This window comes from Girardinichthys multiradiatus, chromosome 3 (genome assembly GCF_021462225.1).
Source record: "Girardinichthys multiradiatus isolate DD_20200921_A chromosome 3, DD_fGirMul_XY1, whole genome shotgun sequence".
Lineage (NCBI taxonomy): Eukaryota > Metazoa > Chordata > Actinopteri > Cyprinodontiformes > Goodeidae > Girardinichthys > Girardinichthys multiradiatus.
The window spans coordinates 22,344,537-22,356,266 of NC_061796.1; the positions used below are offsets into that span (position 1 = coordinate 22,344,537).

At 41.3% G+C, this 11,730-nt stretch overlaps 1 protein-coding gene across 1 annotated transcript in view; it reads left to right on the forward strand.

The window, feature by feature from the left end:
• The window catches only part of LOC124865458 (palmitoyltransferase ZDHHC3-A-like), a 35,573-nt gene extending 27,964 nt beyond the window's left edge, over positions 1-7,609 (forward strand). The window contains exon 7 of the mRNA XM_047360552.1: positions 5,671-7,609. Coding sequence (XP_047216508.1) covers positions 5,671-5,889 — 219 coding nt within the window. The 3' untranslated portion in view covers positions 5,890-7,609. The remainder of the gene's footprint in view (positions 1-5,670) is intronic.
• Positions 7,610-11,730: the final 4,121 nt, after the last annotated feature.

Sequence of the window (11,730 nt, forward strand, 5' to 3'; positions counted from 1 at the left end):
AGTAGCTTATGTTTATTCTCCGTTTTCTGCCATATCTGTGTTGATGTTAAAATGATTATACATGGTATTGATAAACAACTTAACATATTTTAGCAGCATTAAGAGCATGTAATGAGTTTTGGCAATAAATCATTATGTAAACACCATAAAACTGTAATTACATGCAGGCCCATGCCTATTCTGGATTGTTCCCCTCTCTAAAATTTTAGGTGCAACAGTCCTGTGTTTGATTTTTCTTAATACCCCAATTTGGTTTCTAATGCTTTGGCTCACCAGTGTTTTATTGTGAAATAAATGTAGTGCTTCCATGCTGCACCAGTGTGGAACACTTTCCTACTTTCTTCCCTGATACATGCCTTAGCCAAAGAGGTGTCCCAATATCGGTTGGATTTGGTTCAATTTTTCCAACTCTTTAAAGGCAAATGGAAGCTTTCAGTTACTGATGTAAACGCTGACATGTGCTTCAGCAGTAAAATATGTTTGTAAAAATGTTGCCTGTCAAATAACTGGTTGTAGCCTATGTTTATCCTCCTGAAAAAGGGATTATCCTCTCACCTCCATTCCCTGTTTGTGCATGAGCATTTGCCAGCGAATCTGCTACGTTGCTGTAGGCCCACATTATAAAAGCGTGCCAAAATCAACACAGGCCCCACAGTGTTCTGATGATTTGGTCAGCTTTGATGTGAAAATCCTCTGAAAGAGCAACTGACTCGGCTTTAATGCTTCGTCTGCTGAAATATAAGTTAAATCCGGTGTGGATCTGAGTTAGGAGAGCTCAGTGGTAAAATGTGCGTAGCAGCTGGCATGGTACCATTCTGCACCATGCTGAATTTCTCAAAAGCATTTATATAAACGCCCACTGATCATATTTACACATGCTAAAAATGACAAAGCTCTACTTTGGTTTTTCATTTAATCTTCTCTATCTGTTTACATGATGTTTTTGGATCCTGTGTGTGGATGCATGGTGGTTAGTTTAGTCATGTTTGTGAAAACAGCTGGTCTAATGATCTTGATGATAAGACTGATGTATTTTGTTTTTCTTTTTTTTCTTTTTTTTTTACAAATTTTCAAAATTATTTTTAAATATTGCACAGATATTACAACACATGATGCAGAGAATAAATCCTTCTCCGTTGCAAAGCAGAACTGTGTTTGCTTGCTTTTTTGGAGGGTGGATGGGGGAGTGGGTGTTAATGATGTTAAACCAACCTTTCCCTGAACTGTATGCTGTTCTATGCTCACATGACCCTTGTTTTCTTTCCATCCCTGTTTTCCATTCCTTGTCTTTAATCTGCCTCTCTCCTACGCAGTGTCCTCTCCACACTCATGCATTCTGCTTTGGTTGATAAGTCTCTCTGCCAAAGCTTTCTGAAGCAGACAGGCTCTTTATAATCTTGGGAGAGGTAAGCTGCAGAAGACCTCACCTCATTGTAGTCGTCCCATCAAGCTTAATATGCCACAAGCATGCAGATTTCAGTTATGGCCCAAGTGTGCTCTCAGTTTAGTTGTTTTAAGTTCAACCAAACAATTGGAATGAATGAGTGAGCTAGTGCAGAAAATGTTGCATGCCTCAAATTGTTTTTTTGTTTTTTTTTTTCTTTTTAATATTTGTATTTTTCTCATGTGTGCAAGTTGTTTTGTATTTTTTTTTTTTAAGTTTTCCGTGTCTCATTAACAACACAGAATGTATTGTGGTCCGCTGTTGATAGAAGCACTGCTGTCTGTACTGGCACTCTGCATACAATAAACACTTGTTTTAGGCCCTGTCCACACGAAGACGAAAACAGTATCGTGTCAGAAACGATTTAAAAAAATGTGCGTCCACATGTGCATAACACTTAAAACGCTGCAGTATGCAGGCGGGGCCCATTGGTGGAGCTGTGACAATTCCACAGAAACACACAGTGTAGGAAAACATCAGGCATGCGCAGAGGTAAACACAGAGCCGCATGCGGGTTGGAGCTACGATGTCATTGTTTCAGAAAATATGTGCTTTGCATGTACCACGGAAACACGAAACGGGAATTATTACACACGGGGACCCATCTTCAAAAATGATTGTTTTTGGTCTCCTAGAATGGCGGATCTGTGTGGACTCAACGCCTAAGCAACAAAATACCTTTGCGGATACACCTAAGCTCGTCTCCGTGTGGACGAGGCCTTTGATACAGGGTTCCTACACAGCAATGAAAGTATGGAATTTCATTTTACATTTTTACAAGTCTTTATTTATATGGGAAAATTACAGGGAAAAACATTTCATTTTCCAGATTTTATTCCTACACTATTTTAAAAGGCACTACTCTTTTAAATCTAGGTGAGCTGAGGAAATTGGTTCCTCACCTTCGGAATACTGCCTGCATGAAGGTGCATTAAGGGGCTGGGGGCCTCAAAATAAGCTCTCCTGGGCAGAGATAATTTAAGGGCCTCTCCCACGTTTTTATCTTCACATCTCGTCTGCATAGTAGTTACAGCTGAGCCAAAGAGGCCTTTGGTGTCGACAGGTTCATCAAGTATGTCTTGTTCCTCCCTCTCAGAGAGAGTTGTGAGGTTAAGCCATGTTGCCCTTTCCCTGAGTGACCATTACCCTCAGTGCTCCTCCTGCTGCCTGGACAGCAGACCTGGTGAGGTGCAGGCGTTGGTTAGTGATGACATAGAGCTCATCCCATGTCTCACTGTCAGGGCCTGGGACCTCCTAAACCTCCAACTCGGCCTAGTATGCCAGCAAGAGTGAGGTGGCATTCAGGGCCCTAATAGTAGTTGCAACTGACTTGTACACCTTATTAAGGGTTTAAACTGTCACTTGAGTAATCAACGTGACAAAAAAGAACTCTGTTCCGATCTGAGAAAAAGATTTAATGCTCAAAAAGCTGGAAAAGAAAAAAAAAATAATAATTATAACAGAGTTCCAAGTGTCAAGAACTAAAGTGAGACGTATCAAGAAATTCAAGGAGTGAGAGAGGCTTGACAAAACAAGCCTAGCTGATTTCGAAAGATATTTTAAAGACCCTGGAAAACAGCTAGAGTGATGTCCCTGAAGACTCCAGAACAGCTTCCAAGACATTAAGTAATGGCCAAGCCAAGTCAGGAGTTGTCGTCTCAAATAAGAGAATTTACTCTTTACAGGGATAGAGGTTGTAGACCCTGAAAATCTCCACGTCTGTAGAAGAGTCACCTTCAAGTCAGACTGATGTTTTCTAGAAGAAAACTATGCATAGTGGAAGCATGTGCTGTGGTCAAATGAGAAGAAATTAGAGCTCTTTGGCCATAGAAATACTGTTGAGAAAGACACAAAGCATACAGCAGCAAAGCTGGTTCTGGGGCCAAAACACACATTATTTCTGGTAAAGAACTACCTTTTTCGTGAGACCTTCTTTATTTTACGACCTTGAGACAAAGAAATCTTTATTTCTTCTTGCCCTAATCTTATTATAAAATGTAATCTTGAACTAATGTCTTGTGTAAATTTCTAACTATCTCAATGTCAGGATTTCAAGCTCTCTTCTGACAACAGTTTCACTATTTTATTATGTTTGCCTAACATGACCACAGGACTGACTAATTTTATGATGTAATTTTTGATATTCAATTATTTTATCCTTTCATCATGTTGAGATATCAGTCCTTATTACATGGAGATAACTAGTTTATGTTTCTAGTTATTTTTACCTAGGCAGCGAGGCTGGCAGCCACTTCAGTGAAAACATCCATCACTGATCACTATCATTGATCAATGACGGTGTGAATCATTAATTTTCCAATTAATGATTCATAAGAAATACTTGCAGCCTAATCATCCTTTTATCTCAGAGAAATGAGCTGATCTCGCACCATAAATGTATGATCCCGCTAAAATGTACTCAATGTTTTTGATTTATTTTGAATTTCTACAGTATTATTTTATCTGGAAAATGAAACAGATTTTTTTTCATACCTAATCCAGACTTGAAAAATGCAAAAAGGAAATTTCATACATTTTCATTGTGTAGGAACATTTTAAAACAGTGACTGTGTGGTCACTAAAGGTACAGTCTAGAATAAGGACTTCTTTTAGAATTATTACAACATTTAAAAAAAAATCTATTTGGGCTGACATACAGGGGTTGGACAATGAAACTGAAACACCTGGTTTTAGACCACAATAATTTATTAGTATGATGTAGGGCCTCTTTTTGCGGCCAATACGGCGTCAATTCATATTGGGAATGACATATACAAGTCCTGCACAGTGGTCAGAGGGATTTTAAACCATTCTTCTTGCAGGATAGTGGCCAGGTCACTACGTGAAACTGGTGGAGGAAAACGTTTCCTGACTCGCTCCTCCAAAACACCCCAAAGTGGCTCAATAATATTTAGATCTGGTGACTGTGCAGGCCATAGGAGATGTTCAACTTCACTTTCATGTTCATCAAACCAATCTTTCACCAGTCTTGCTGTGTGTATTGGTGCATTGTCATCCTGATACACGGCACCACCTTCAGGATACAATGTTTGAACCATTGGATGCACATGGTCCTCAAGAATGGTTCAATAGTCCTTGGCAGTGACGCGGCCATCTAGCACAAGTATTGGGCCAAGGGAATGCCATGATATGGCAGCCCAAACCATCACTGATCCACCCCCATGCTTCACTCTGGGCATGCAACAGTCTGGGTGGTACGCTTCTTTGGGGCTTCTCCACACCGTAACTCTCCTGGATGTGGGGAAAACAGTAAAGGTGGACTCATCAGAGAACAATACATGTTTCACATTGTCCACAGCCCAAGATTTGTGCTTCTTGCACCATTGAAACCGACGTTTGGCATTGGCATGAGCGACCAAAGGTTTGGCTATAGCAGCCCGGCCGTGTATATTGACCCTGTGGAGCTCCTGACAGACAGTTCTGGTGGAAACAGGAGAGTTGAGGTGCACATTTAATTCTGCCGTGATTTGGGCTGCCGTGGTTTTATGTTTTTTGGATACAATCCGGGTTAGCACCCGAACATCCCTTTCAGACAGCTTCCTCTTGCGTCCACAGTTAATCCTGTTGGATGTGGTTCGTCCTTCTTGGTGGTATGCTGACATTACCCTGGATACCGTGGCTCTTGATACATCACAAAGACTTGCTGTCTTGATCACAGATGCGCCAGCAAGATGTGCACCAACAATTTGTCCTCTTTTGAACTCTGGTATGTCACCCATAATGTTGTGTGCATTTCAATATTTTGAGCAAAACTGTGCTCTTACCCTGCTAATTGAACCTTCACACTCTGCTCTTACTGGTGCAATGTGCAATCAATGAAGACTGGCTACCAGGCTGGTCCAATTTAGCCATGAAACCTCCCACACTAAAATGACAGGTGTTTCAGTTTCATTGTCCAACCCCTGTAACTCATTACAATATTTTAAACTGTTGGACAAGTACGTTTGAAAAATTACTGCAATTCTATTTAATGTTCTCTGATTTTTTATCTATCATCTGGTTGGAACAACACTGCCTAGAGGTCCAGGTGTTGTTTGTTTTACACTACATTGAAAAAACATTGCACTTCTCACATTTCTTGGCCAGTATAAACAGGAGAAACCACTTCCAATTAGTAGACTGATTAACCTTTGCTCTTCGAAATGCTGCAACATTAAGGTATGTGTGATGGTGCGTCTACATGCTAACTGTTGTGTCCTCCTCAGGGAATCGAACGCCTGAAGGGAGAGACGGGGAAATGGGGCAAAGTGCCGTGTTGGGAGGCCATGAAAACCGCATTCGGAGGCCGGCTCTCTCTGTCCTGGTTTAGCCCTTTCACAGGGCTCAGCTGTAAAAAAGAGCCTGTGGACCACATCGCCATCCCACAGGGAGAGATTATTGAGCAGGACATCATAGAGATACCACTGACTCCTACCTCCACGTAATGAGGAAGCCTTTTGTGTTACAGGGCTTGCCTAAAAGTGCAAAAATATGTCGTACCTATTGTAACACAAAGGATTATTTGTGGAAGTTTTTAATTGCAATACTGTCTAGAATATGTACTAATTTTGTATGTTTTCAGTTACAGTTTTGTTTAGTGATTTGACATCTTCTCATGGTAAAGGTGTAGGGATCTACAGGTTATCTGGCCACTATTGAAACAGAAATATTTTTCCACATAGAGAAATAGAAGGTTTATTTTTATGCAGGGTTGTGAGGTATACTTATGAGCAGTCAGTATCCTACCCCCGCAACTGAAGATTGCAAAATCCTCTAGAAATCACTCTGTTGTCCTCCTTACGTTAGATACGTACTCATGAAGACTCCACACAACCCCACTGAGTCCATTTATACACAGTACGGGAGTGTACGGGTGCTTCCACAAATGAATGGCTGCACACAAATGTCACCGCATCATCACAGGTGTCCAGTCTAGAGTAGGGAAGGGAACACACAAAGATTATCCATAGCTTCCAACTGATTAGTTTGAACAAGGCTGATCCCAACTGATGTTTGGCTGCAATCCCAGACCCAAAAGGAACAGTGTTGCTCCCATTGTTTTAGCTGACAGCCTGTCATTTTATATTTTCCTCATTTCCAATAAACAAGTATGTTGTTATTTTGAAAAACTTCTGGTACAACCCATTTCATTGAGATTTTCAGAGGGGGAAGCATGAATAACATTTACTGCTCTTCATCCTAAAGTAAGGGCCAGATTTCACAGAATTACCTCACTGAATAAACTCCACTACTATTATTTTAAACATGCCACTTTCAATAATTGATTCAGGTCAAGAGAATCAGCAACATGCATCTCATGACTGTTGGATCTGTTGGCTTTCTAGTAACCTATTACACCCACTAGTAATATATTTCCCATGTTGAAATATTTCTATCAAAATCAGTTATTTATCTGGCAAGTGATATTGGACTGTTATTGTGAACAGTTGTGAATGTGAATCCCTCTTCATTTAGACATTATTACAGTATTGTTGCAGAGTAAAGTGAAATTATTTAAAATTAACAGAGTGAACTGACCTCTGGCTGCGCTTTGCTGGAAAAATGTGCTTGGCCTTGGCTCAGCAAATGAAGATGTTTGGAACAGTGTCCACTGCTTATGTGAAAGCACATCAGGTTATCTGGAAACTGGTTTCTTAGTTTGCTTAGGCCAAAGAAATGGATGAAAATGACAACAAAATCAAATGATTTCCTAATGATTCAGCTCTTCCAGTGCAGCATACACTTTGGCAGAGTTGTAATCAGAAGAACAACAGATACCTGCACCCTGCTGGATCGTAGCTTTTGGTTGTTGCTGAAATCATTTAAATTAAAAAACAAAAGAGCTGCAGATGTTAGCCTTCATGGTAAGAAGCCACAGTTCTAAGGAAAACAGTTTCTTTTAAGATGACTTAAACTCACCTGGTGCCTTATCCTCCACCATGATTCATTGTTCTGACTGGATTCCCTTTAACATCTAATCTCTAATGGACTGTGTCACAACTCACCTCTTCGTGACATTTCCTAGAATTGGTGAAAGGGTGCTGGATACAATGGGACTATGCATTCTGTTTACACATTTAACTAACTGTTGTTTTGTTGTGTGTTTATTGTTTTATAATAAGATATATATATATACACACAATTATGTTTAAGTTCTTCTGAAGTTGTTTTTTATTACTTTAATAAAATTCATTATTAATAAAAAAAAAAGTCAGGTGTTTGTTTCTTTAGACAAACCTGAATTTTGGGAAAAACTATAATAAATATCTAAGGGTTTTCCAACGTTCACAAAAGTTTTAATTTCTTTGAAATACTTCATTTTCTGTCCTTATGGTCAATACTTTGTATCTGTTTATTTAGTGCAAGAACAGAACTTGCTGATGAGCCAAGTGAGAGGACTTTTCTTCATAGTTGGTGTTTTTGGGATGTCTTCCACAATGCTATACATAAAGATACCACAAGGTGAAGTCAAAGAGAAACCTGATCTCCGTAAAACATGAACAAAACGAGCATTGATCATTTTTGTAGAGCTTTCTCATACATGAATAGTGAGGAGAAAATAAACTAATAGTTGTACCTTTTCAGTTGTCTTCCCAACCTGGACTCCTGGTTGCAGAGGAGTTCAATCTTTTTTTTTATTTAGTAATAAGATTAGAAATGTTCTAAGATGATTTTTAGGTTCAAGTCTCATTCCATCAAATGAATTGTAATTTTTACCCATACCCTCATTTGTATTAATATTTGTAATATTGATAATTGCAAACTAAACAGAACAATTCTTTCATTCCTACATTACCCTTGTGCCACTACTACTACTACTACTACTACTCTATATAAACCACTAGGACCTATGAGGGTGGTTTAGCAGCACAATATAGACGTCAGACCATAACTGTAAACTAAAAAGGTTGCTGTTTTAAGTAAGCCCAGTTAGCAGCACTAATGGTAATGGTATTTCCTACATTGTAAATATTCCTACAATCAGTGCTGGCATTGTGAAGTCTTCGTTGTGAATCTTTCTTAGGTTGGGTCGTCTTTACTAAACATTCATTTCTACCGTGTGTAAAAGTCCTCCAACAGGCTGCCAACATGTCCAAATCCTTTTTACTTCATGGCAAATCCTTTGCAACAGTTGTTTAAACTTCAAGAGTAAAATCAATCAAAACATGACATGATGCAACAAATGACCATGCCGTCTGAATGGGTTTCCTCATCTCAATATCCAATGCTAAGCTAACTCATGAAGTCCTCCAGCAGGTCATTATTGCTCGTTTCCTGCTGTAAATGACTCACAAACACCATCAGTGTCATCTGTGGAAGCCTTGAAAAGAATACTGTGCAGCACTTTTTATAGATTTGTCAAACGCCTTTGATACTGTGGATCATAACCTGTTATGTCATAGACTTTCTGATATTGGCTTAAATGACCAAGCTATTGGCTGGTTTTATGTGATCTTTCTGGTCGGAATAAGTGTGTTACACTGACATTTTTTTCTATTTTTATCTAAATGTCACCAAAGGTGCGCCTCAAGGCTCTGAGCTGGGGCCAACACTTTTCCATTAATAATTTGTGGCAGAATGTATCTGATACATCGCTCCATCTCAATGCTGATGACTGTTTTTACTGTCATGCAAATACAGTTGCCCTGTTTTTTTATTTTAATTGTCTTCATGTTAACATTTGTTCCACCTTCTTAATGCTGACCAAACTAAAGTTATGTTGCTCTAATACAAAAGAAAAGCCCTGCTGTTATGTCTGCACAATGTACCCCAAGTAAATGTGTCTTGTTCATAATATCTACAGGGGTTGGACAATGAAACTGAAACACCTGGTTTTAGACCACAATAATTTATTAGTATGGTGTAGGGCGTCAGTTCATCTTGGGAATGACATATACAAGTCCTGCATAGTGGTCAGAGGGATTTTAAGCCATTCTTCTTGCAGGATAGTGGCCAGGTCACTACGTGATACTGGTGGAGGAAAACGTTTCCTGACTTGCTCCTCCAAAACACCCCAAAGTGGCTCAATAATATTTAGATCTGGTGACTGTGCAGGCCATGGGAGATGTTCAACTTCACTTTCATGTTCATCAAACCAATCTTTCACCAGTCTTGCTGTGTGTATTGGTGGATTGTCATCCTGATACACGGCACCGCCTTCAGGATACAATGTTTGAACCATTGGATGCACATGGTCCTCAAGAATGGTTCAGTAGTCCTTGGCAGTGACGCGCCCATCTAGCACTAGTATTGGGCCAAGGGAATGCCATGATATGGCAGCCCAAACCATCACTGATCCACCCCCATGCTTCACTCTGGGCATGCAACAGTCTGGGTGGTACCCTTCTTTAGGGCTTCTCCACACCGTAACTCTCCCGGATGTGGGGAAAACAGTAAAGGTGGACTCATCAGAGAACAATACATGTTTCACATTGTCCACAGCCCAAGATTTGTGCTCCTTGCACCATTGAAACCGACGTTTGGCATTGGCATGAGTGACCAAAGGTTTGGCTATAGCAGCCCGGCCGTGTATATTGACCCTGTGGAGCTCCTGACAGACAGTTCTGGTGGAAACAGGAGAGTTGAGGTGCACATTTAATTCTGCCGTGATTTGGGCAGCCGTGGTTTTATGTTTTTTGGATACAATCCGGGTTAGCACCCGAACATCCCTTTCAGACAGCTTCCTCTTGCGTCCACAGTTAATCCTGTTGGATGTGGTTCGTCCTTCTTGGTGGTATGCTGACATTACCCTTGATACCGTGGCTCTTGATACATCACAAAGACTTGCTGTCTTGGTCACAGATGCGCCAGCAAGACATGCACCAACAATTTGTCCTCTTTTGAACTCTGGTATGTCACCCATAATGTTGTGTGCATTTCAATATTTTGAGCAAAACTGTGCTCTTACCCTGCTAATTGAACCTTCACACTCTGCTCTTACTGGTGCAATGTGCAATCAATGAAGACTGGCTACCAGGCTGGTCCAATGTAGCCATGAAACCTCCCACACTAAATGACAGGTGTTTCAGTTTCATTGTCCAACCCCTGTAGGTATTTTAACAGAAGAAAATCTTTCTTTTAAGTCACATATTGAAGATCTTATAAAAAAGCTCACATTGAATCTCGGGTTCTTGTACAGAACTAAATCATGTTTTTAGTTTGAGGTGAAACGGCTTGTGGCATCCACCTTCTTTACTTTATTATGTTGACACTATTAATATGAACGCTCCCGTTAGCTCTTTTACAGATGTTGGGCTCTGTTTATCACTGAGATTCATCTTACGATTAAAAAACTACTATATTCTTCAATGGCATTCATTGTCCACACGCAGGCTATGGCACTTCATCCTCCGGCACCTGGACTCCACAGGAACCTATGCCAGGATCCTGTTTGTGGATTTCAGCTCTGCCTTCAACACCATCATCCCAGTTCTGCTACAGGAGAAGCTCTCCCAGCTGAGTGTGCCCGACTCCACCTGCAGGTGGATCACTGACTTCCTGTCTGACAGGAAGCAGCGCGTGAGGCTGGGGAAGCACGTCTCTGACTCCCTGACCATCAGCACCGGTTCCCCCCAAGGCTGTGTTCTCTCTCCTCTGCTCTTCTCCCAGTACACCAACAGCTGCACCTCCAGTCACCAGTCTGTCAAGCTTCTGAAGTTTGCGGACGACACCACCCTGATCGGACTCATCTCTGATGGTGATGAGTCTGCGTACAGATGGGAGATGGACCATCTGTTGGACTGGTGCAGCCAGAACAACCTTGAGCTCAACGCTCTAAAGACAGTGGAGATGGTTGTGGACTTCAGGCAGAACCCAGCCCCACCTGCCCCCATCACCCTCTGTGACTCCACAATTGACACTGTGGAATCTTTCCGCTTCCTGGCAACCATCATCTCCCAGGATCTCAAGTGGGAGCCAAACATCAACTCCCTCATCAAGAAAGCCCAGCAGAGGATGTTCTTCCTGCAGCAGCTGAAGAAATTCAACCTGCCAAAGACTATGATGGTGCACTTCTACACAGCCATCATTGAGTCCATCCTCACCTCCTCCATCACCATCTGGTACGCCGCTGCTACAGCCAAGGATAAGGGCAGGCTGCAGCGTGTCATTCGGTCTGCTGAGAAGGTGATTGGCTGCAGTCTACTGTCGCTCCAGGAACTGTACACCTCCAGGACCCTGAAGCGGGCAGGGAAGATTCTGGCTGATCCCTCCCACCCCGTTCACAGACTCTTTGAGACTCTCCCCTCTGGCAGGAGGCTGCGGTCCATCCAGACCAAAACCTCACG